At 40.0% G+C, this 27,415-nt stretch overlaps 1 protein-coding gene across 2 annotated transcripts; it reads left to right on the top strand.

The window, feature by feature from the left end:
• The first annotated feature begins 6,857 nt into the window (after positions 1-6,857).
• On the top strand, positions 6,858-26,299 carry GPR174 (G protein-coupled receptor 174). Of its 2 annotated transcripts, XM_030576331.1 has the most exons (3): positions 6,858-7,048; positions 22,056-22,191; positions 22,303-26,299. In XM_030576331.1, exon 3 carries the CDS (start codon positions 22,925-22,927, stop codon positions 23,906-23,908), a length of 984 nt encoding a protein of 327 aa, XP_030432191.1. In that variant the 5' UTR covers positions 6,858-7,048; positions 22,056-22,191; positions 22,303-22,924; the 3' UTR covers positions 23,909-26,299. The 2 variants fall into 2 exon arrangements, with proteins under 2 accessions (XP_030432191.1, XP_030432190.1); XM_030576330.1 differs by lacking the exon at positions 22,056-22,191.
• The last annotated feature ends 1,116 nt before the right edge of the window (positions 26,300-27,415 follow it).

The raw sequence follows: 27,415 nt of genomic DNA, 5'->3' as shown, positions 1-27,415 counted from the left end.
ACACTCTAGCCATTTGACTACCTTGATGTACTATGCAGAACTTGGTCAGAGGGCAATCTGCATTGTATTGTGGGAGATGTAGTCCTCCAGGGAGATCAGCCCATAGGAAGGCAATGTACTTCTAGGGAAAATGCCCTTAATGATTTATTGACCTAATTAGAAACAAAACATTGTGGGTCAGTTAACCAATAAATAAATAAAATAAAATAAAATAAAATTTTTGTTGAAAATGACCCAAAACAAAATATTCATTTTGATTTTCCTCATGAAAAAAAATTAAAATCAAGAGTTTTGGGCAAAAATATTGAGATTTTGTTGCGGAAACTTACAGTTTTGCAGAAACAGAATTTTCCACCAGAAAATCATTTTGATGGATAAATTCCTAACCAGCTCTAGTTATGAGTTCCTGCGGTAGAAGAGAGAGAGAAAGTAAACTTGTCCAATAATGACTTCTGTAATCCACTCTAGATCACCCTGTTGGTGCTTTTGTAGAAATAGTTTTCCTTTTGGTATTATAGCTATTGCAAATACAGATATAGCAAGTAAGTTCATTATAGTTTCTGGCTCTGATAAGCCAGCCTCCTTGAGTGTCATGATAAAGCTTTGACACTCACAGCCTTTCACCACTACTTCTGAAAGCAAATTTGCATCCTGTAAATTAATGGATTTGAATAAGAACAAATAAATGGAACAAAAACTACAGTTTGGATTTATATTGCATTGACGTACTCCATTTCAATCCATTTATCAAAACTGTTCACTGTTTGTAGCATTAGTTCAGGGAACTTTCAGGAACAGCTATTGAAATGACAAATGATATTTCATCACTGGCTGCAAAGTCTGTGGTTCTAGGATCTGTAACAATATTTTTGTGTTATACGAAATCAGTGAAAAACAACTCACTTTATAATCTTTCAGAAAAATTGTATTGCTTCAAATACATAGTTATAAAATCCAGATCAGTGCAAATAATCTGGTAAAATTTGGCACCTTTAGGAAATTGTATTATTGATAGCCACAGATAGAAGACAAGAAGGAACAAGGGACCACCAACGCTGAGGTCTCCTGCAATGGCAGGACATTGCAGTGAGTTAAACCAAAATAATCCTACCTGGAGCATGCTGCTCAATGCTGCAGAAGAGAAAAAAAGGGCAAGGTCTTAGCCAAACTGACCTGGAAGAAAATTCCATCCTGATTCCAAATCTGGTGATAGATTTAACCCTTTGCAGATGAGCAAACATCATACAGCTAAGCATCTAAGGACATAGTATTTGCTATACTGCATCAGAGAATTGGTTCATCCAGTCCTGTGTTTTGTCTTTCGCTATGGCCAATATCAAGTTATTCATATTAAGGGATAAATAACCCTCTCCCAATACTTTATTTGGCCAATTGTGAATCAGGGAGGAAAAATATTCTTCCTAACCTCTGTATAGGTGAAAAACTGAAGCATGAGATTTGATTCTTTTAATTTGATCCATATAGATTCAAGCGTTAAAATATGTGAGCAAAGCATATGTAAATGAGGGATGCACAATGAGTTTTTAAATTTTTGTTGAAATTTCCCATAAAATTTTTTCTTTGGATGAAAAACCTAAAGAAAAATCACAACTGAAAACTATTTCCGTTTTGTTTTTCAGTTCCCCCATTTTCCCCCCTTTCTTTCTCCTTTTTCTAGATGCAAAAAGGAAAAAGGGAGATAAATGGAAAAAAAAAACCCAAACTGAAAAGAATGAAAGGGATTTTTGTGTGTGAAAAAGGACATTTTTCATGCCCCATCAAATGTTTAGTGTTACTTGTATCGCTCCCTCCTCCAAGCCCAACCTCCAGTGACAGGTGGTTGGGAGACAGCAATGGAAAGATGACTCCATCCCCAATGTGACATCCTAATAATTCAATCAACGTTATGACATCTTGTAAAGGTGGGACATTCCTTTTTGCACCCCATAGGGATCAGGTATGGCACCAATGAGGTTGGAGCATTTCAGCTGATGTCTCTCTCCCCCAGTACACTATTTGGGATCTGTTCACCCACCTAATTGAGAACAGAACTGAATCCTTACCCCCATTTTTCACACTTGAAGTTTTCTACTTTTACTAAAAAGAATTAATTTAATCATTTCATACATAGTAGGGTCAGAAAATTTAATGTAGTCCATTATCATACTTATTTAACAAAAAATTATATACTTTAGGCAAGATGCTCTAGAAATATTGAAAGGCCACAAATTGAGCACAAAGCAGGAAAATACATAAGACAGGCAAGAATGAAAGAAACAGAATTCTGTAAAAAATGTAGCAATAAAGAAGGGAGAGAAAATATTTGACAAAGAGTTAAGGGAAATAGATCAGACGTTGTCTGATCCCTATTTGTTCACTATGTCATTTCCACTAAAGCCTTATCTCAGCTGTTTTTTAATATCTGCAGTGATGGTACCTCCCTGGCTAATTTATTCCACTAACCAGTGCCACTTGTTAATATTGTTCCCCCTTTGGCTCTAGTGATCAGCTAATACTGAAAGTATTGTCAAGTTGTTCCCTTTAGGAGAAGTTGATTATATCAGTCAGGTATTTGTGTGCAATACAAATGATTAACACAAAGTCCTGTTTCCCTGAACACAGTAGGAATAAACAATAGGATGCCGCTTCCCTGCTCACAAATCCAAGGCTGCTTTCCAGCTCACAGGAAGCGGTCTCTTTCTTGTCTTCCTTAAAAGCCATTCTCACCAGCACTTCTCTGGCTTTCTCCTCACTTTCTGGACCTGTCTGCTTCTGACACATACAACATTCCCAATCAATGCTCCAGCCCTGCATTTGCAATCAGTCCCAGGGAAAATCCTCTTATTCTCCCTGAGTTCGTTCTTTCTCAGACCTTACCATGTGGTGCTGTGCCTTGACTGATGGCTTCTGTTGTTTCAACTTTCTTTAAACCAAGGGGAATTTAATTGCTTCTTCTTTAAACCTGAAGGAAAGTGGGCTAACAGGCTCATCAGCTTCAAGAGGTCTGTGATTGCCTATAGAGCAAAGAAATGCTTGCTGGCAGCTACCAGCACCACCCAGTATAATATGTTTTCCCAAATATCTCAGCAAAATGTTTTCCTTGTTGGCTTCATGTCATTACTGCTTAACCTACCCTGTCTGAAACTGGGAATAGTGCCCTTTCTATTACTCTACTGTTAGCTGATAGGTATTTATTCACACTGATCACATTCTGTCATCAGCTGGGTCGTTTCCACAGCATTCCAATCTAGCACCCATAGTTGCTACCCACATCTTGGACTTTCTTGCAAGCTGCTGTTCTGATTTCTGCCCAGACTGAACTGCACTGGCTAGAGACAGATGGGTCTGAACCAAAATCCTGGGTCCAAACATACCCAGATTTTGTGGGGTTCAGAAACTGAACCAGGATGATGGCCCAAATCTCAGAGCTGTCTCAGCCCTCTACCTGGCCACAGCAAGACCCTGGATCCAGACATACCCACATTTTGGGATGTTTGAAGTCTGGACCTGAATTTTTGACTCAGTGCCCTCTCTGGCATTATTATGATAGCACTCTGTGTGAGTGAAACCTCTTGTTCTCCCCCCCACACATACAGTAGGAGAGAACTCACAATAGCTAGGGAATGGACAGCCATCTCCACTAATCCTTTTTAAGTAAATTAAGAGACTCACTGGATTTATCCATTGGGGTTTTATTGATGATCTCTACTCCTCGGCGCTAGGATTATCTCAGTACTGATTAGACAGAAGCATGGACGTAATGGCTGGATTCCAGCACCCTCAAAGTTTGGAGGAACGGAGCTGAAATCTAGATCTGTATGTGAATTCTTTGACTCAGGTTCATCTCCAATAATGAAACCCTTCCACCCCGGCAGAGCTGAGGAAGCCATGGCTTCTTGTCTGCTCATCTCCCTGCCCCAGCTTAATACTGAGGGGCAGCTATTAGTCCTGGCAGAACATCCTGGAGAGCTGTCACTCTCTGAATTGCTATTGACCAATGAAATTGCTGCATTTTAATGCATCTCATGACCAGAGTCCCAGCCCCTTTGTCTGAGACTCATCTCCAAAGGGCTTATTCCATCCTTTTAGCCTCAGGTTTTCTAGTTCCTTTATAGATAATTTAGATTCAATACCTGTAACCACAGCCTTCTAATTTCAGTCCCTTTACTGATCCATTGGCTCAGAATACAACAGACCTATTATTGGCTTGGACCTTGTTCAATAATCAATAAAGGAGATGACAGAGCTAGAGGAGTTATATATATCCATCATGCTGCTATTCAAACCTTGTTGCTTACGTTTAGCAATTCTAAAGTCATATAAGGCTGATAACCTCAACATCTAAAGTGCCTTAAACATTCTCAGATCTTCTGCTCTGACAGTGTGTCAGTCAGAAATTATTCTTAATTATCCCACAAAGTAACAATAGACACTGATGGGTGTGTCAATGATAATTAGGTGAAATCATATTCACCTACTGCAAAATATATCAAATCATGGCTTTTTCTTGACTCCACTGGAATGCTTCCCAGAAGTAAAGGTCCAAGTGCCTGAATCCCTTTGTGGAACCAGAGCATAATCCTGACTTGGTCCTTCCATGCTACTTCCATGTCGGGCTTGGGGTCACATTCAGCACTGATGTAAATGGTGGTGTAAATTGATGAGTAAATGGGAAAGTAACTTTAACTGTACCTGACTGGCATGCAGTTGATGGGCAAATGAGTGCAGGTTCTGTGCTGAGTGGGACTGAAGGGAATCTATCAGCAAAGGTTGAATAGGAGGGTGAAAAAATAGTCCACCAGACACAATATCAAGGTCAATGTAACATAAAACTTTTCTCCTCATTACTGTCTAGTGTCCCTGAACACCAAATGTGAAATTAATCTAACCTTAGTCAATACACATTTTTCTTTTGCTAATGGAGTGTCAAAATAATCAATTACTACATTTGTGACACAAACAGATGTTCACTGAAATAATGTAAGAGTGCATATATTTTGCATTATTATCCCATTGTAAAAATATAGTGAAAGACTTCAGAATATAGTCACTGGTAGAAGCATCGAAATATCCTTTAGTCACTGAAAGGCAGATCTAGACAACAAACTTTAAGCATACAGAGGCCATTGAAATGCCACACCAGAAATCAAACCAATCCTTGTGCTTAACTCAAATGATCTATTCTCTAGCCTCTGTACCATTGTCATTTTCATGGGCTCCTCCTCTCTCTCCCTTCAGTCTTATATGGTTATAATCCACCACCAAAAGAAAAAGGGAGTGGACCATGATGTAAAATAGACCATAACTCTGTAGGTCATAGACTCAGCCAAGGGAAATATTCATCCAAGGTGTGTAGGTCTCTGGCACAGTGACATGACCTGTGACAGGTCATCTAAATATACAAGGTAGAACTGTTTACATAGTCCCTTCTTGTGGAGTTGTGCCGTTTAATGGGGAAGAGGTCTGTAATTAAGCATATATCCCAATTAGGCTGCATGGGAGCTCTTCAACAGAATTAACAAGGTAAACTTCAAATGGAGAAAGGAAAGGAAAAAGAAAAGGATAGTGAAACAGCCCACAACATCTGAGAGAGGAGTAGTATGAATAGTCCTGTTGCGAGTCTGGCCTGTAGTGTGTATTCTTAATTTTAAACATTAACTTTAATAAAAATTTTAAATCTATTCTTATTGACCATCTCAGGAGAGATGTAGTTATGGACTGAATCATGTGCTCCTATCTCCAAGAGACAGCCCTGATGGAAGACAAAAGAGCTAATCCTGTCAGAGCCCTATCAGAACTGGGAAAGTGAAGGACTGGAAATGATGCTAATGAGATTGCAAGAGAACAAAGGAAGTACTGCTTCCTCAGAAGTCTCCAGCCAGCAAGAAGAGTACAAACTAAGGAAGCAGAACAGTGATGGGGAACATATGGCTACCAAGACAGATAGGTAGAAAGGACAGTTAAAGGAGGGAAAGAGAAAAGGGGAATAGAGAGAACAGAGAAAGTGGGAGGTGGAGTTTGGGAAATGGAGAGACTGAGGGATTTGGGAAGGGATGAGTAAACTAGTGGAGAGAGGGAAGAAAAGGGGAAATGAACACAGTGACAAAGGGCATGAGGAAGGGAGGAAATAGATGATGGGTGGGGGAAAAGCTGATGGACTAGAGCATGGAGTGAAGAAAAGGAAAGGCACAATGGAAGAGAAATTCAAAAGGTTGAGATGAAATGAAGAAGGAAAAGAAAATCCTACTCTATGGGGATTAAAAGAGATAATACACGTGGGGGGAAGGGGAGGAACAAACTAAATGAAGAAATGGAAAAAGGAAAGAAAAGGTGTTACATAGTTTTCAGTACATTTAACTCTGTCTCTTTGGCAGATAAGGGGGCTCTGGAGGGAAAATTTTGCTGAGAATTGTTAGAAAACCTTGTTTTGTCACTGAAACTCAGCACCTATTTCAGCTAATTCAAACCCTGGTGTAGCCATTAGCTTACAGCAATTAAACTGTGCCAGCAGGTACTTGTGGGGGATTTATTGTTAGAGCGAGGAGGAGCAGCGACCATTAGAGATAATATGGATATACAAATCTATGTGGTTCACCGGGATGTGTCAATATGCCCTGAATTCACAATTAAAAAATGATGTTCTCTGTTTCTATAAAATCAGATCGTGAACTATCAACTACCTGATTGGAAGACAAAACAATGTCATATAAATAGAAACGGTCACTTTTCCTTCCCTCTTTTAAAGTGTAAATATTGCATGCATTTTGAACCATAGTGTCTCATCATTCGTGTGCTGCCCACTAGAAAAAGGAAATGTAAAATGTGCAGACTGCAAGTCGCTCTCGGATGTTATTCTGAAGCAGTGACAGCTCTCTACTAGCATTTCTGAGCTAAGATCTACTCTGAAAGCTCTCAGCAGTTGCACTTTTGGTTTATATATCAAACAGGGAGTGGAAACTGTTGTGTATGATCAGTAAAGTCAGTTTCTGAGTGAGTGTCGTATCAAAAGCTTTCAAAGTTAAACAGAAACCAGGAGAAACTGCAAAAGGTAGGACTGTTATTTTTAGGGGGAGCTAATTAGTAATCTTTGCTGTACTTTTTTTTTAAGAAGTTTAAAATGTACCAGTTATGCAGTATAAAACCAAGTTGTATTGTTATTTCACTCACGTGGCAACGATAGGATGGAATGAAAGACTCATTTTCAGAATGGAAGATAGGCTAGAGAATTTTCCAAAAAATAGGAAGATTCATGGAGGGCATATAGAAATAATAGGTTATTGTAGTGCTGGTGGAATTAAGGTAAAGGAGTAGCATGAAAACTCTGGATGGAAGCTATTTTTTTCTGTTTAGTTGAAGGGTGGATTTCTTCCAATGTATATGAAATGATTTGTAGATCAGAGTCACGCAGCTTTAGAAGATTTTACATAATTTTTAGCTGTAAAATTTCAAACCAGATTTTCTACTTCTGTGATGTGGCTATCAAGAAAGAAACAATATTGAAAAAGGAACAATTATAGGTTTTTTTTCCCATTCTTGTAAGCTCCATAGCTGAAATCAATAAGATTTCTAGAATTTTACTGACATGTCATTTTGTAAAAAAGAACATTTAGATTTTTAGAGGGAAATATGGAACAACCTCAACAAATCTGTTAGTATCTCAGGTACCTGTTATACATATGCCTATAGATCTCACTTAAATGTAAGTAGATGTATTTGTTTAATGGATTTTTATTGATGGAGCTCATCCTTTTACAAGACAATGCCCAGTATAACATGTTAACTCTAGGTAAAAGAAGAGTTCCTTTCTATTCCATTCCCACTTTTCCAGTTATTTCTAATACATTTTTTGCTTCATTTTTACCCCTTGTATCCTTCCAAGTGCTCAGATGCCATGATGCTGTATAAGAATGTAGATAGATGGCTTTATACTGTGCTTAGCACAACGATGTCTGAAACAAAAGTCTAGGTATCGTTAAGCACATGGCAGAACTCACAATGGAGAATGTAAACAGAAGAGTCTGGCTAAAACGCACATGGTTTTAATGCTAGCTGTAATTCAGCTTTAACCAGCTTTTAAAAATGATACCGTAATAAAAAGAAGAGGGACGTGTTGGTTAGCTGAGAATGGACTTTGTCTTTTTTACTTATGTAACAAGGGTGAAAAATAACTAAGAATTAAAATGCAAAGTATTATAGTTCAAATGGAATTAAACCAAGATATTGCACCATTTTTGCCTGAGTACTCTGGGAATTTATTAAGCCAAAATTCCCCTCACTCCCTCCTCACCACACCATTGACTCATACACTCTTAAACAGGTCAGTTTGTCAGTCTCTCTTTGAGTGGGTAGGGAAAGCACCAATAGCAGAACTTTGGGAAAGCGACAGTAACTGTTTTGGGTTCAAACAGCTATCATTACTGTAACAGTGGCTTTGAAAGCTTGTCTGAGCATGCTACCACCCCTTAGTTCTTTGTGAGCACTAGGCTGAGCCGTGCAGCTCAACACTCGTTAGTTATTACAGTTTTCCTCCATGCTTTTCGTATAAAGCTGCAAATAAATTTGCTTTCAATGCAAGTTTTGCCTGAGTAAGGACGCCAGGTTTAGGCCCATAGCCTTGGTATTGGGATAACACAGACTATTGCAGTATGAACTTCCCTGCTGCTCTGCCAATGAACCCTAATCCCAGCCTGCAACAGCCCCTAAAAATCCAGTTATGAGCTGATTTATTTCTGTCGAGCAGAAGCTGCCAGTTATGCTGAACTCTGCACTGATATCTTAACATGCACAAATGGTGGCTAGGAAACCACCACCATCACTTTCACTTAGGCTTAGGTCCACAGTCCAAGTGGGCGCAGTGCATGGGTTGGGTTTGGAAGGCAGGGAAAGTAGAATTCACCCCACATGGCTTGGAGCAACAGTAGAGTTGCTCTGTGATAGCTTCTGCAGCCCAGTGAGTAGAATAGGGTGCCCAAATGTCTAAAATAGCCTCTGTGGATCCTTATGTAGCACCTCCTGAGCAGAGGATTGGAGGATCCGTATAGTGGTAGATTTCCTCAAACACCTCAAACATGGCTTCCTTGTAGGGGTCCTGTCCAGTGCTGCCTGGTTTGCAACTAGCCCATCAAAGATACCAGTGAAAATGGCTCCTCACATTAGAACATACGAATGGCCATAGTGAGGCCTTGTCTATGCTACTGCTTAAATTGACGTAATTTATGTCACTCAGGGGTGTAAAAAAAAGTAATGTACATCAGCTTAACATGGCTATGTTGGCGGGAGATGCTCTCCTGTCGACATAGCTTCTGTCTCTCGTGGAGGTGGATTAATTACATCAACAAGAGAGCACCCTCCCATTGACTTATTGGGTCTTCACCAGACCTGCTAAATTGATGCCACTGCATCAATTGCAGCAGCACTGATTTAGCACAGTAGTGAAGATGAGCCCTGAGTCAGTCCAATGGCCCATCTAGCCCAGTATCCTGTCTCTGACAGTGGCTAGTGCCAGGTGCTTATGGCAGTTGGAAGTTTAGGGACACCAGGATCATGGGGTTGCATTGCTGATCATCTTGGCTAATAGCCTTTGAGGGACCTTTCCTCCATGAATTTATCTAATTCCTTTTTTAACACAATTATAGTTTTGGCCTTCACAACATCACAACAAGTTCCACAGGTGGACTGTGTGTTGTGTGAAGAACTTCATTTTTTTTTAAACCTTCAACCTATTAATTTTATTGAGAGACCCCTAGTTCTTGTGTTATGTCAAGGAGTAAATAACACTTTCTTATTGATTTTCTCCACGCCATTCATGGCTTTAGAGACCTTTATCATATCTTCCCTTAGCTGTCTCTTTTCTAAGCTGAACAGTCCCAGTGTTTTTAATCTCTCCTAATATGGATGGCGTTACTTACCTCTAACCATTTTCATTGCCCTTCTCTGCAATGAAATTCTATTATACCTTTTTTCAGATGGGGTGGCCAGAACTACACTCAGTATTCAAAGGTTGGGCATACCGTGGATTTATATAGTGGCATTATGTTATTTTCTGTTTTATTATCTATCACTTTCCTAATGGTTCCTAACATTTTGTTAACTTTTTTGACTGCTGCTGCACATTGAGCTGATGTTTCAGAGAACTATTCATGAGGACTCCAAGATCTCTTTCTTGAGTGGCAACAGCTAATTTAGCCTCCTCATAGCCATGGAAAGGGTTCTGGATTTGCCCCTTAGTGCATTGATCAAATCATATTTGTAGAATAGAGTTGATTACTATTCATGATAATATTTCAATTGTTATTTTAAAAGAGAAATTCCCTCTTTGCTGAGTGGGTAAATAATTCAACGTATGTATTATTGGTATCATCATCAGACAGTCATATTTTCCTCCTAACTTATACAGTGGTCCATGCACAACCTGCAAGCTGAAGTTGAAGTTTTGGCAAAAACAAACAAACTTGTTTAGCAGGGATCACCTACAACCGTTGAGACTTGCTTGGAGTTTCAGGTCTATTCCTTAAAAGTGCTTGAATACTCCAAATGAAACTTGAGCAGGTGCATCTCCACTCTCCAGCCTCTATTTTCATAAGAAACCAGAGGGTTTCGCTAGTTCTGTCCTCATAAAATCCTGGAATACTTCTCTCAATAGGCCCGGTGACTATCCTTATTTTAGGTGCTTTCTGGGGTGAGCCCAGACAGATTCTCCAACCACATAATATCAGTTGAAATTCTCCCTCTTCCTGGGATCATGAAGGGTGACAAGCTGGATCATTCTTCTCATAAGTAGACTTCAGGGGCACTGGCGAGGTAGACCTCCTCCTCTCTTCAGGTATCTTTCCTGTTCCCCATTCAGGAAGAGTGAAGACTGGGAAATGCTTTCTGATCTTGCTGCTGCCTTTTAACTACCCACTTGCTGCATGTCAGCACTGAGAAATCTCATAATGCCCTACACTATAATTATTGTTCCTTAGCTGTAAAGTACAGGTAATCTGCTTGGCATAGCACAAGGTGCAAATAAAGATGGTCCCAGCCCCAGGGAATTTACACAACCCCAGTTTGTAGTGGAGTTTAATATGATGCACTCTGAATATCAGAGGAGACAACAGCAGGGCTGGACTCTATTCCTGCAACTGAATGGAGATAGTAGGGATAGGCAGGATCCCTGCTATTACTAACAACAGTAGTGTCTACAGCCCCCAGCTGAGATCAGGTTCTCATTGAACCAGGCACAGTACCCACAGATAGTAAAGGACATTCAGTCTGTGTGATGTCGGAATGAATAAGGGGAAGAGGCAAGCCAAACAAACACTCACTGATCACCCCACAAGGGGAGGGGATGAGTTTGTTGCTATCCCAAAGAAGAGAGCCAAAGTGTACCCCTACACCAGGAGACACTTACTTGTAAATAGAGGTGTCCTGGGGCTCTGGTTGGGAGTAGGGAGGTTTTGTTGAAAAAAAGAACTTCCCAGACAAATTTAATCCTGCAGGCTCAGCCAGCCTCATGAATATTTACTCTATAGTTAAATTGGTGAGGCCTTGATTATTAATAAAAAACAATAGCCTCCATTTATAGGGCACCTTTACTATCACATCGCCTTTCCATAGTCACGCCCCACTGAAGTCCAGTCACTTCATGAGTAAACATAGCAGCTGCTTAAAAGCAAAGAGCAACACTATACAACAGTTCAGGTCAGGAATGGAAGGAGAATGCTGTATCCAAATAAAGGGGGAAGACATTTAGGTAGCAGAATACAATTATCTAAGCTGCAATTGGTTCAAGACAGCAGGGCTAACAGTCCTTCTCATAGAAAGTTTAATGACGGCACCTAGGCAGGACCTTCATATTAGTCTCATTGAAAAGATGGTGTTGCAAACACCACAATACATCCAAGTGCTGACCAGGCACAACAGTTTCAATCCTGATTCAGAAATGGGTGCTAAATACAGAATCATAAACATCACTTTGATTAGAATCTAGAGACCTCCCTTCTAAACACTGACCCAGCTCAGCATTGCTTAATTTGTCAGATAGGATCACAGCACCATGTGGGATGGGTAACTGTTGTGAGTCTCATACTAGCTTTGTAACTGTCTTCTGGCATTTTTAGTTGTACTTTTTCCTCCCAGCTTTTGCCTCTTTCAAAACATCTACATGTTTTGAGTTATGACAGTGGTTTTCAACCTTTCTTCGTTTGCAGACTCCTAAAAAATTTTGAGTGGAGATGCAAGCCCCTTTGGAAATCTTAGACATAGTCTGTGGACCCCCAGAGGTCCAGAGACCACGGGTTGAAAACCATTGTGTTAAAACATTTATGCCCCAGCCCCCATAGCCTGCAAGAGGAAGTATAAGTTTGAAGCCCACTGGATAGGTGTGTTCAAATTGTGCTGTATCACCTACCGGATTTACTTGATAACCGAAATGCAGTAAACTGGTGGGGGAGGAGGATATGGGGGGAAACTAATAACATTAGCTAGTCTCAGGCACAATGTAAGGAAACATTCAGATACCGTAATGATAATGTCCATAAGAGGATGGATTGAGGAATAAATGGATTAGATAGAAGCTTCTTCATGCAGTTATGCCAATTCTCCAAAATCCTGAAGCGTAAAATCATGGCTATTCCACTGCATGTCCTCTGAAGCAGACATCACTGACCATATTGAATCATGCACTAGATCAATGGGTTTTCAAACTTTTTTATGTTGCATATCCTTTTCCAAATGTACTCTACCACCTACCTCCAGCTAAGATAGGCAGAGGTGGGAAGGGAGGGCACACATGGAGCCATGTCCTCCCTCAGATTTCTGCCTTCCCTTTAGCAACAGCTTCTGGGGGTTTTCACACTGTGGGAGCAGTCCCCCTTAGGGGACATGGAGGAATGTTCATGAGGGCAAGTGGCAACACCAGGCAGCTCAGGCCAGCCCCGCATGGTAGGGCTCGGGGTGGGGGAGCACCCACCTCCATCCCCTCTCTCCACCCAGGATTGAGGGGGGGCACAACCAAAATTGTAACTCAAAGGGGTTGAGGAGAGGGGTAAAGCTCAAAAAGTTTGAAAGGAATTGATAAATTGCACAGCAGAAAGGAAATGCACGCCAATGTGGCTGCAGTTTTAATTGAAAGGAGATTGCCAAGTCTTACTGAATAAAATAAGCTGTCCTCCATTACAGGATTTTTCTCATATAGCCCTTGGTGAAAGTTCGCATATCCCAGTTTGAAAACCACTCTATATCAACTGGAAAAGAATGTGAACATCAGTCTCTCATCTTGTTCCATAATCTGCAGCTAAAACAAAAAGGACATTAAGACGTATCTGCTTTTGCACATATTGGGCCAGACCCATTATGTGGCTTGCAAGGGGTTATGTTTTAACTTTTAGCCTACAAATGGCAGTCAGTCAGGATCTATTTTACTTCCTGCCCTCCCCAAAGAACTCCCATTGGCCACAGTGCATGAAACGAGCAACTATGGAGTCAGACCCTTGTCAAAGTGATAACTGTGTATCTGAATGTATAGTAAGAGTGGTACATTTACAGCTAATAGCAAGTTCCATAGCAAAGAAATGCCAATTTTCCACCAATATGGAAGCGTGATCAGTACCATTCTTGCTATTCATTATAATTGGAATGCTGATTAAAAGAGAAAGAGGAGTTAAGATTTATAAAATTTAAACTCACTTCCATCCCCCATTGGTGATTTCACCTCAGGTTCACAACTTGGTGTATATTAAAAAGCAGACTCATGAATTATTAAGCTTTGATTATTGATGCATGAGGAAACAGATTTAAATTCTAAGTTAGTCACAAAAAACACAACACATTCCTGTCTCTCATCTTCCAGTAAGGTCAAAGCAGTGTGGGCTAATATGTATTTGGCAACTTGACGTATTAGAGCAACAGCAAAAACTCTGGCTGTATGGACAAACAGTCACAAGAGTCTTGGGGCTCAGGGTTCAAATACAGTATAATGCCCTCAACATGATATAATATTAAAAGTATCATCTGTATATTCTAGCAGTAAGAAAACACAGAACTTTGGTTTTCACATACTGTTTCAGGGTAACAGTTAGACCCTAGCTGTTTACAGCAAAGAGAAGTATGTTAGGTGCTGAAGATACCTAGCAAAACCCTGATGGCCACTTCTGAGAGAAACCTTTTTGGGGGCTAAGGATTTCTCCTCAGTTAGTCTGTCAGAGGATGCAGTTTGTCTTCTGCTCCCACAGAACAAGAGAAAACTGTTTGAAAGAGCAAAATATTTCTTCTCAACTGACATTTTTATAAAGACAACAGCCCTGGGTAATTATCAGGCTGAACTTTATTAATATTACAGTAGGGCCTAGACACCGCAAAAACATATTGAAAGAGGCAATTCCTGGCCTGAAGAGCTTATAAAAAATAGGAAGCCATAACCCTCCCCCAAATTTAAGAGTTACCACCCACCCCCTCTATCTTGTCACCCCCAGTTGTCATCATAGGAAAGAGAAGTCTAGGTACATGACATTGTTAGTATTATAATATATTATATATTATAATAATAGCATTCATAGGAAAGTTATTTTTGCTCATTGCTATTCTCCATATTCTCCTTTATGGACTCCATAAGAGAAATAGGAGAAACAGAAGGGTATTACAGTCAGCAGTCACCCCATAGCCACCACCCAAAGAGTAGGTCAGTAATAAGCAACTAAATGTTGTGTACAATATCTGATTAAAACTCTATCCACATTTTCTTTTCAATGCTACTTTATATTATGTTACAGCACATACATTAACTTTACATCTAGCATGGTGTGTGTACAGGAGAGGGGGTGGGAATTTGCTGTTGGTATAGACCAGCCACAAGTTACTACTACACTCCCCGGAAGCAAGGCGGACACTTGGGAGGGAGTTGTAACTCAAGGAGTTTCTCTGAGGTAAAATGCCTCCTTGAGCAACTCCTGGGTGGTGCATCTTATAGACCACTTCTTGCTCAGGGCTGTACTTAATGGCATGAGTTAGCAGGGGTGCCATTTCAAATTTTTGTCGTGGTGGGGGCAACTTTAACCATGATTCCAGGGGCTACTTAGGCACCTGAAAACTCTAGATTGTTTGCAAATAACAACTTAGAAATTAGCAGACAGGAGCACTGTATTTAATTCCTATGTAAAGAAAGAAAAATATATACAAACACCAATTAAAGACATATTTTAAATGTATATGTGAGTTTAGAACAATCAGGAGATAATACAATCCCAAGACTTGACGTATCAGTTTTGGAGCCTTAACACATATCAGAAATATAAGTTTGATACTTTGTACGCTATCTTTAGTAGAGAGAAATAAAAAGAAATAAAAGCTGCTTAAAATCTGCTTACTTTCTCTGACATATAGTGTTACTGCCATTATCTACTGTATTTTAGTCAACTCTTTCACTCCACTAAAAATGTATTTACTTAATTTTTTAACATGTGGTTAAACTTTTTTTCTCTTTATTAAGAACAGCAATTAATTTTTCTAAATATTTTGGCATATGTTTACCAATCACAATCATGTATATGACTCATTAACATTTACATACATCGTTATTATTAGTATCAAACTTGGAACCTCTTCTTTTTGTGTGAATTTGAAATTATTTTACAGATATAATTAAAAACACAATTTGAAAATAGGTGACCTTATCTGCATAGCATCTAAAGTTATGTATTTAGCTATTTTTTTTAAAACTTGCACCACTTGTGAGTACAAGCGAAATTTGCATTCTAGAATGACACTATTATTTGATTGTATCACTTTAAATGATGAATGACAAAGCACAATATAGTAATAAAAGTAATTATGATAATTACTCCAGCCAGGACAGGTTAGGTGGCAGTTCAACAGGAAGTACCAACAACCTACAAGAAGTATCAACAACAATAATATATATGTATGTGTGTGTGCGCGTGTGTGAGTGAGTGAGAGAGAGAGTGAGTGTGTTGGGAGACTGTGTGCGCCCCTGAGTGTGTCAGCACATTGTCTCTTTAAGCTGAGCATTCAAGAGTCTGAACATTTGTTCAGTACAGCAGCAGCTGCCGCCCCCACTCCTGAGTCAGAGGCACAAGTGCAGACAGTCTGCCTGTCCCCCCACCCCACCTCTAGCATCGGGCAAGCTCTCCCAAAGACCTGCCAGCTATGGATCCGCTTCCCAAAGAAGGGGAGACTGGAGTTGGGCTGCCGGAGAGAGGCGGCTGCTGGCTCGGCACCCATCTCTGGGATGGGGGGGCTAAAGCAAGTGGTGGAGTGGCTATAACTCTTACAATACTGCCCCCCAGCGCCACTCCTGGACCTGATTGTATATCAGTGCAGTGCTCTGCCTTGATCTGGGTCGTGCGCCATGAGCAGACCTCTTGTATGAAACTCAGGGGGGAGGGGGGAGCAGGTGTTCTTCCCACCATCCCTAAACAGCAGCCCTGCGAGCTAACCCAATCATAGAATCATAAAATATCAGGGTTGGAAGGGACCTCAGGAGGTCATCTAGTCCAAACCCCTGCTCAAAGCAGGAACAATCCCCAACTATACCATCCCAGCCAGGGCTTCATCAAGCCTGACCTTAAAACCTCCCTAGGTAACGTAACCCATTCCAGAATGCTTTGTCTCATTTCTAGATCCACCAAACCCTGGTTCTGCAATCCTTACTCATGTGAGAAGTCATTATGGACTAGATCCTGCCCCAATTCTCATACTGATCAGTACCTTGCTCCATGAGTTGTTCCTTTGAATTCACTCACATGTATAAAGACTGATAGATTTATCAATTCTGTTACAGGATTTGAATGTAAAAGTTACAGTGGGCCATGATCCTTAGCTGATGAAAATTAGCAATGCTTCATTGAAGCCAGTTACTGATTGACACCAGCTGAGGATCTGGCCCAGTAGATTTAAGAGCCCATTTTCTGCTTGAAGAAAAGACTGATGCAGGAAGCACCATCCACCCTACTATTTTGAGGCTCCAGATTTGATTTTAAATATCAAAGTCAAAACATCCATTCTGGTTTGCTATCTACAATGAATAGAATTGACTTGTATAAATAACCCCATTTGCTTCCTCTTGTCTTAACCTCTATCTGTTGTTATACTATGAGCTACAAGGGCAGAGACTGTCCCTTCTTGAAATGATGGAAAATGCCTAGTGCAGGGGTCAGCAACCTTTGGCACACAGCCCATCAGGGAAATCCACTGGCGGCCTGGATGGTTTATTTACCTGCAGCATCTGCAGGTTTGGCTGATTGCAGCTCCCACTGGCCGCAATTCACCGTTCTAGGCCAGTGGGGGCTGCGGGAAGAGGTGTGGGCTGAGGCATGTGCTGGCTTCCACTTTCCGCAGCCCCCCACTGGCCTGGAACAGCAAACCGCGGCCAGTGGGAGCTGCAATTGGCCAAATCTGTGGATGCTGCAGGTAAACAAACCCATCCTGGCCCGCCGACAGATTTTCCTGATGGGCCGCGTGCCAAAGGTTGCTGATCCCTGGCCTAGTGCATTGTGGGCACTATCTTAAACCAACAATGAATATATAGAATTACAATACTGTATGGAAGATGCTATTAATGCCCTTTTTATTAAGTATAAAAGATAAGTCTCTGTGTTGTGCCTGCCAAAATCTGACCTGTCAATATAAAAATATTACCCTTAAACAGGAGAAACAAAACAGAAAAAAAAGGAAGTTACTTATGGTTTATAATTAGACACAGAAAGTCTTTGTAATACCATAAACTGAAGGTAAACAAGCATGCAGAACATGTGAAACATGATTTCCTCTTTTAGCAACTTGTTGGATTTTATATTGTATTTTTGACTAAAATGCTGTACATTTTTGTTTGGAATTTTCCAGTTGCAGTTTCTCACTTTGCTTGTACTTTTTCCTCTAGCAAAAGTTGTCATTCTTCTCATGGCGTGACTCAGAAGATCACAAGCATTGATATCTATAGCTATATATGGAATCCCTTCAGTGAAAGCATAATTTAAAAAAAAATTGAGTGCTTGAGTTTTCTATATTTCTACAGTATCTCCTGAAGCTTCTCAATGCACAGGGAGAGGGACACACTGCTACAGCCCTTCAGGCTAAGATTTTCAGGAGAGCCAAAGGGAGTTTCATTCCCAGATCCTATTGAACATCTTTGGGAGTTGGGTGCACAACTCCCGTAGGCCTTTCTGAAATATCCTAACCTTAAGGGGTAAAGCATTCTTTCCCTGTGCACTAGGCCAGTTCTGCTAGCTGGTGCCTAGCAGGTGGAGCCATTGTTCCAGCTAGTCTCTATTTTTCTTCACTTTTCTTTTTGGGTTACTGTAGGAAAACAGGTTTGTAAATGGGGAGCAGTCTATGAACTTTCCTGAGTGCAAGGACAGCAATTCTATTTAGCTGTATGCAGGCTGTGCAAGGAAAGGGAGACTCCTTACTTTTCCCCCTGTCACTGTGTGCCTGTTTAAGGACTAAGCAGAATCTAGCCTTTGAGGTTATGATGCCTTTGATGAATTATGTAATGTTAGGTAATGTCTATTATTTAGTGCAAGTGTAATGACATTGTGTTAGTAATGGAATTTAGGGAAATATTTCAAGAGGAGTAAATATAGAGTGAATGATGGTGACATTTACACAATAAACCAGAGTGGGAAAAACACTGAGGCTATTTAAGTCAGGTACTGGTTCATTTAGAGAAGCTTCACCATCCATTTTACCAAAGTTGTTTGTGTGAATGCACAACATGTGTGGCTTGTGTAAGTTGCACTGCATTGCACTACCCCCTCATTTGCATATGGACCATTGATGTAGGGCCAAATCTATCTTGCCTTACACATCTAGGTAGTCCTAGTGCAGTAATGTGAGTAAGATTTAACCTTACTGGCTGGAATCAATCTTGCTGGGAACCACCATGCAAGAGAGGGCTTATAAAAAAAACGCACCACGGAGAGATTTTTAAAAAATGAAGCTATTTTAGGCCCTGAGCCTGCAAACACTTATACACATGCTTAACTTTACTCACATGAGCAGTCCTATTGAAGTCCATGGGACTACTCACGTAAATAAAAGTTAAGCACACATAAGTGCAGATTTGGGACCTTAGTATCCAGACAGTGATGAAATCATTTTAATATCACAAATTCATAACTTTAAAATGAATTCAGTGCTACATGTTAGAGAAAAATCAGGTTAGTGTGAAGAGGGAAAAATAAACCTTAGGCTGGCCTGTGTAGCTATTTATCAGCCTTCTTTGTTCAGTCATCAGAGTGCCTAATTCTAGAATGATAAAGTAGGTGAGGTAATATCTTTTATTGGACCAACTTCTAGTGGTGAAAGAGAGAAGTGTTCAAACTACACAGAGCTCTTCCTCAGGTCTAGAATGACAACACTGAATCTGTTACCTAACACACAGAGGAACTGAGATTAATACATGTGGTATCAGGTAATGGTTTAATTGGCCTTGTTCGATATGCCCCAGTCTCACAAACATTTACACGTCTGAGTAATTTAACACATTGGGTAGTTCGATTGAACTCAATGGGCTATTCAGGCGCACATTTGAAGGTTAAAGGCCTTATTTTATTTCTTGAGCATTGTCATCTAATGCTACTGTTGTGCTCAGGAAAGCAGGCAAAGCCACTGGGTGGGAAGCTCAGACATAGGATATTTAATTGGAGTTCTACAATAATAAAAAGGAGGGGGCCTTTCCCAGGCACCCCAACACCCATTACAAAAACAAAAAGTAAACTAAACAGAAGCTTATCCTGGAATAGGAGTTGAGGGCAAACAACTAGTTTTAAGAGAGAGATGGACAAATTTATGAGTGCGATTGTATGAGAAGATTGTTTGTGATGGTAGGGGCCAGAGCTCAACAGCCTAGAGGCTCATGTCTAGTTTACATCTTATGTTCCTAAAGCTCTCATGCTTCAGCGTTTCAGCTGGCCACTAGCAGGGACCAAGAAATGAATTTTTTCCCCATTTTTTCAAATCTCCTTCCTCTGAGCATCAGGGACAGCCATGGCTGGAAATGGGTCACTGGGCAGGGTAGGCCAGGGCCCTGAGATGGCACTGAGCAGTCTCTCTCTCAGGTGCTTGGCTGGCTGGTTTTTGCTGACATGCTTGGGGTGTAGCTTGCCTCATTGCCATACATAGGGTTGGAAAGGAATTTCCCCCAATTCAGACTGGCAGGGACCTTGGGGATTTTTTGCCTTTGCAGTGTGTGGGTGGGGGTCACTTGTCAGGGTTAAATGAAATACATCTCATTGAATCATTTCCCTGCCATTGCAGGGCCCTTGAGCACCAGTGCACCTGAGTTCTTCATATTCTCTGCCTGTGGCACATATTAGTGTAGTCTCCTGTGCGTGTCATTTACTTTGCTCATATTTCGGTTGTTGAGGTTAGTGTGCAGGTGCTGGGGGGTGTTAGTGGCCTGTGATACACAGGAGGCCAGACTAGATGGTCATTTCTGGCCTTAAACTCTATGACTATCATTCCCCTGGCCCATAATACTGAACTCACTCCAAAACACAACATTTTCCCCGCCCCATAGATCAAATTCTCTTCAAATGGCATCTTCCACAACAGACGGCACAAACAGACATGCCTTGCAGAGTGCTTTTAAGGCAAACAACCTAGGCTATGCTGCACCACACGAGAAGGAAGTTCATCTCAGAGCTGTCAGCCCACTCCTCACAGGGAACATTCTCCCACCAGTCCTTTCTCTTGTAAGTCACAGATGCTCTAGTTTGAGTGCCTCTGCTGATTGCAGCTGCCATGGTACGGCTCAAGAGGAGAGGTGGTTTCTCATGTAGGAAGGTCCCAAGACATTTGGGGTGCTGTAGACTGGACTTATCATATGTTAACAGTATATTCAAGATGCTTTCAGCTGCTTGGTTTGTCATTTGCAGGGGCCTTTACCTCAACAAAATACTGGCTGTGTGTGAGAGATCTTTTTGTGAGATGTTTCATCTATTACCAAAAAAGCCACATTTTTATAAACTTTAGTATCAGCACCTTCTTGTAAGAAAGTAGGTTGGATATGCAAGATATTATAGTGATATCAATTGTGAGGAAAAGCAAACATGTAGCCACGCTTTTACTTTCAGTTTCAAGGGGAAACATGTTAACTGGCTGCTGAAGTAACCGATGGAAAATTAGTGGAAGAACTTTTCTCAAAAATTATGTTCACAGAACACAAAATAGCATTTTTCTCTAGAATGGAGTTTGGCTAGGAGGAAAGGCTGCCATTTTGTGAGCTGAAATTCTGGTTTAGCATAACGGCATTTGCACAGCCGGAAAGGTCACATTTTCAGATTAATATATCAGCCTTATTTACATGAGAAACAGATTCTTTTCTTCAATGTGGCAGTAGCCAGAGACCTTAGAGGTTTGCAGCCCATATGAACTGTAATTATATGGTTTCAATCAGATAAGAAAAGAAAAGAAAGTGCCCCTTCTTTTGGGTAAATATAAAAAATTCCTTCTGTGGATGACTTTTATGAAAAGTTTCTTAAATTTTGGACATTTCTGGCAGCTTAGTTTATTTTATCATTACAAAATTATGGAAATAAATTTAAGTAAAAATATTTTGTCTTAGGCACCAAATTCAACACTGGTGCAGCTCTACTGACTTCAGTGGTGTTACAGTAGGGATGTATTTGGATCAATGTGGTTATTAACATAAAGGAGGACATAGGCACTTCTTGAAGGGCTCATTACTTTATTAGGCATGCAACACACTAGACTCCATTGCAGATTCCCAGGCATGACTCCCAGGGATGACTACTTGGCATAGGAACTATCCAATCTACCTACCTAATCGGTATCTAGGGACACATAGTGATGCAAGGTACAAAGGCCCCTTGTCAGGATGTCTGCTGCCCCCAACAGATGTATCTAGGCATAAGAAGGTGCTTCCTTTTAAGCAGATACCTCAGTTAATGGGAGAAAATTTGATAAAATCACTTAGTTATTAGCAAATAAGGATGTACTAGGGTCAGAGAGGAGTTCTGCTTAAAGATGCATAACACTGGATTAAATGATGCAGGTGTAGTGATTAGACTGTTCTATACTTTCTTCTTATTCTGCAGTGGCCTTGCTCTTACTTTCACTGAAGATGGCAAAGGACTTGATTTTTTGAAGTGCTGAGCACTCACTGATCTTGATGAAGACAATGGGAACTGTGGTGCTCAGCATCTTAAAAAGCAGGCCCATCTTGGATAAAAAGTAAGTTTCTTCCAAGATTTCATAAACACACTTTCGATAGATAGATATTTCAAAAAAGCATACTCCTATATGGCATTATATTAGTCAGTAATCTTCCTCGTTTTCTTTCAGCTGCAGGTCTGCATCTGTTTTGACATTTGGGGGCTGAGAAAACTGGCTGTGAAATACTTCCAGATGGATGATTTTGAGGATTCTATTGCACATGTATTTATTACTGAGAGCACCACATAGTGAATGCTCCTTATTCCCACCTGTACCCTGTCTTCATGCTGAGCTTCATTTTATCAGCACCACAAGCAATTATATTTAAGAGGCATTTGAGAAAGAACGTGACCAGTGTCATATGTGACTTACTCACCACAGGACAAAGTTTCTTCCAAAATCAGAATAGATGACATAGAAACTGAAACCTACGTAAAAGTGAAGCCCAAAGGAAATGTCATTTGTAGTTTTTACCTCAGGACAATCTGGTCAGCAAGAAGCTTGAGAGGAATAATGTTATGCAGCCTTGCAAGCAACAATCTTACTTAGATGAACACAAAGTAAACAAGATACTGTGAAGATCAAAATAATGCTGTACAAGAAAGCAAGGGGATGCAAAGGAACAAGACAAGTAAATGTTAAGTTTGCAGCTTCTTCAGTATTTTTTAATTGTTACCTATCTAGGAAATTTGACGATAGCTGGAAATTCCATTGGTAACAAACTTCTCATTAGAGTTCACATCTGTGCTAAATGAAAATAAACATGACGACGGACAGCTCTACCTGTTACAACGATACCGACGTTAGGCATTACTATACAATTACATACACTTTGATTCTGGTCCCTGGATTAATAGGGAATGTTTTAGCTCTGTGGGTCTTTTATGGCTACATGAAAGAAACTAAAAGGGCTGTGATATTTATGATCAATCTAGCCATTGCTGACTTAGCACAAGTTTTATCCCTGCCTCTAAGGATTTTCTACTACTTGTCTGGAACATGGCACTTCGGAGATGGTCTCTGTATATTTTGTTTCTATCTTAAGTATGTAAATATGTATGCAAGCATCTACTTCTTGGTTTGCATCAGTGTAAGGCGATTTTTGTTTCTTATGTACCCCTTCAAGTTCAGTGACTGCAAACGTATATATGATGTGTACATCAGTATCGCCGGGTGGATTGTAGTCTGCATTGGCTGTTTGCCTTTTCCTCTTCTAAGATTTAATTCTAGTGAGATGAATAACAGTGATAGATGCTTTGCAGATCTTCCCATAAAGGACATTGACCTCTCCAACTCCATTGTGATGATGACCATAGGTGAGCTGATTGGATTTGTAACTCCTCTGCTGATCATTCTGTATTGCTCATGGAAGACTATCTTATCATTAAAAGAAAAGAACTCCATTTCCCATGACTTTGGAGAGAAAAAAAAGGCTTTAAAGATGATCCTCACCTGTGCTGTGGTATTTCTGATTTGTTTTGCACCTTATCATATCAGTTTTCCTTTAGATTTCCTTGTTAAATCAAGACGGATACACAACCAACGTGCCCGAAATGTGATTTCAATATTTCATGCAGTGGCTTTGTGTCTTGCCAGTTTGAATTCCTGTGTAGACCCAGTCATATACTACTTCACTACAGATGAGTTCAGAAGACGACTTTCAAGACAAGATTTGCAAGACAGTATTCAGTTACACAACAGAGGTTATGTGAAAAAGCATTCCAGAACTGTATAATGAGGTAAAGTGGTGGAATATTAATATTGCACTTTCTGAAATGATTAAAAGGATGTTCAACATCATATTCATGTGGCCCAGCATATTGGGGAAAATTCTGAAACCCTTTCTCAGACAAACATCTGTTGATTTCAATGAGCACTGGACTGATTAAAAAACACAAAGGACTTGAGGATTTGACCTTTTTCTTGCAAACTTTTTGTGAATATTGAATTTAAACAACATGTTATGTATATTATAAAAAAAGAATTGATATAGTGCCCAATCCAGAACTAGCCAAGCCAGAATAAAATAGTTTTGTTCATGTGAAACTGATGAGTGTGAGGTTGGGATTTCACTTGTTGAATGGATGTAAGGGCCAGGACATTAATTCTGCATTTGGTTATTGCTGTGTATAGAACAGGGAGCATGAAGGATGTCACCTGTCACTACCCTCCTATATCAGCTTTCAGCCATGGGATACACAATATACATTGTCCCCCTGGTCACAACCACAACACGTTCACTTCTATAACTCTGCAATGCTTTGCAGAGGCCCTCAGGAGAGATCTGATGTATATCCACATGCCCTTCTGAGAAAATTCTCTGCTACTTTGGCCAACAGTGCAAAAGAAATGCATCATCTGCACCTTAACTGAGAAGGCTCAGTATTTGGCTCATGGTTAGGAGGCCGCTAATCCCCCAAACTACACCTAGGTTAGACAAGCGTGGTAGGGCCCCCACCAGCAAAAACCAATTGGCTACAACACACAAATAGACCTAGCTGAGGAGAAGCCACACAGTACAGTTTTGGTGGATTATGTAAAGAGGAGAAAGTAACATGTTGAAGGCATGGCCTGTGAGGCACTGTGTAGTGCAAATTTGGTGCAGATTAGGTGCAACAGTCTACATCCAGTACCCACCTCCATACCTTTCTGTAATATCTGCTACCCTGCCACATGCTGGCGACTGCTGGACAGAGTTGAGCATGGCCCAGCAAAGCTCTTTGATTTGGATTTTGCTATGTGGCCTGGATTTGACCCTAAAATGAGAAGCACTTGGCAAGATATTCTTTATTTTTGTGATGAACACTGGATTCAGAAACTTTGTCAAAACTTTTAATTGAGTAAAACTTTCTTCATGTTGAGCCAATCCCTGATGTTGTTGGGCTCTTTATTCAGACAATATTCCCTTTGATTTAAGAGAATTTTCACTAAATAAGGACTTCCAGATTTGGCCTCTTACTAAAACAGTAATGATTAGTTAATTTGTATAGAGGGCCAAGAGTCTGCTTAATGCAATACTAACCATATGGAGAGGAAGAGGAAGTTCTAGCCTCAACAAGTTTATAATCTAAATATTAATTAACATCTACTCAAAAATATGAGGCAATCATGTTATATATTCCATCACCTTGGCTCTAAGATATGGTTGGGTTAATCTATTAAGAAAAAATTAAGGCCTGACTTGTAATTTTGCTCTTTCTATAATCAAAAGTCCTAAAATGTCCAGAAAGCTTCCCCCCTCCCCGCCCCACTGTCTGTTTCTGGCTCAGAGATGGAAATGCCAAAATACTATGAGAAAGATTTCACTGCTAATTTTGCAGACTTTAGTAAACTTCCAGTAAAAGGCTTCACACTTGAGGATATTTATACCAAACCAAATGTCAAACAAATCTTTTAAGGCTCACCCCTTGCTGAAGGTGCGGAGTGAAATGATTTCTTACTTACAACTGACTTTTTGTGACTATAATATCTACCTTCTGTGTCGTCAGCCATATTGCAGGTGCATTTTCCAAAATGTTCAATGGGAGTCCAGGTTTACGAGCCCACTGTTCATTTCATGATTGATTTGAGAAGATGCTCTCTGGAATTCTAAAAATGCCAAACTCTAGCCAAGTGGAAACCAATGAAAGCTTCATCCCTGAATTCAAAAGGGCTAAGATATGGCCAGAAGAGTCTAAACTCTCTGAATTTTGTTGGTTTACATTTTGTTATTAAAAGTAAACTACTTTAAATGAAAGTGTTATTTTAATGCAGAAGATTAATGTAACTAGAAGCAAAGATATTATATAATAGCCTTGGACAGATTCTTACAATGATGGGTCAACCCTGTTTTTTGTTTTGTTCAAGCAATTTATTTAATACTAAATATCAAAACCCTGGGACTGCTGTTTGAACTTAATCCTGCATTTCACTGGCGCCCTTCTGTGAAATTTATTTTGTAGGAAAATATTTTTTTAAAATGTTAAAAATACTGTGAAAATGTAGAGTTTTAATTTAATGAAAATGTAGTTTTGCTAGATAGGGACATAATTTATAAAATGTTTACTTTTCTTTGAACTGATTGATGTGTAAGGACATATGGCTTGGTTTACACACACACACACACACACACACACACACACACACACACACACACACACACACACACACACAATAATCCCTTTGTACATGCATAAGCATGAGTAAATGTGCCTGTGTTTGTATTTGTGTGAGTATGTAATGCTAGACAAGGTATTTTATGGAAATTGTAACTTGTCATTAGAAATGGAAATGAATCTGTTTTCCAGCATCTACATAATATTCCTGACTGTATATAATTAAAATAAAAATTCCAATTTTTATAAAGTAGTTCATCTCCAAATTTATGCAACCTCCTCCATCACCTGTTCACCCTGCTATCAAAACCAACTACAGGAGATTGAATCTTGCTGGTGACACCTGCCTGTTAATGGCACTATAAAGAAAACCCTGCTCAGTAGGGACCAAATAGCTCTGTAGAGAGCAAAGACCCACTTTCTCTGGTCAGTCATCACAGAAGGCACTGGTTACTAGAGCTGATTTGTCAAAGTCATTTTCATCCCAAGGGTCCCAAAAAGGGATGATTTCCATTTATTCAAACAAATATTTTCATTTTCAATTTTTTTGTTTGAATTTTGGGGGTTTTGGTTTCTTTCCTCATATTCTTATTTCTTTTTTCTCCTTTCACCAGTTTTTCTTTTTGTCACTAGTGGAAAAAAAGTTGGGGGGAGAGAAAGTAGAAAGTTAGAAATAAAAAAGTGAAAGGGGAGGAAAAAAAGACAGAAAATTGACAAAAATCATTTTTCCAGTTTTGTTAAAAAATAATTGTGCGTGTGTGTGTGAGAAAGAAATCATTTTCCAGTTTTGTTAAAAATAATTGTTTTTGAGAGAGAGAGGGAGAGAGATTTCACCAGATCTATTGATTAACCACACTAGGCCACATCTATTCCTCCTCTTTCTCTACTGACTTTGCTAATGTAAGCCCAGTAATGAGCTGGGCCCACTGCTTATTTCAAACTAGTAACTCGCCACTCCACCACCTCCTTCATGTTCCCCCCTGAGCCCCAAAAGGAGTTTGATATCTTCTTTCAAATGTTGCTAAGATACAAGTCTCCATTATTGCCTCAAGCCCTACATGCAGCTTTCACACTCTTGCATCAAATCCATCCAGGATCTTATATGATCTCCTCACAGGGCCATCTTGCAACTTCAGTTGCCATGTCTG

This window comes from Gopherus evgoodei, chromosome 9 (assembly GCF_007399415.2).
Source record: "Gopherus evgoodei ecotype Sinaloan lineage chromosome 9, rGopEvg1_v1.p, whole genome shotgun sequence".
Taxonomy (NCBI): Eukaryota; Metazoa; Chordata; order Testudines; family Testudinidae; genus Gopherus; species Gopherus evgoodei.
Note: the sequence above shows the minus strand (reverse complement) of the source record. Positions and strands in the feature narration are given on the sequence as shown.

Bases quoted from the DNA above. Each gene is read 5' to 3' on its own strand.
- GPR174 (XM_030576330.1), top strand. From the start codon at position 22,925: ATGAAAATAAACATGACGACGGACAGCTCTACCTGTTACAACGATACC.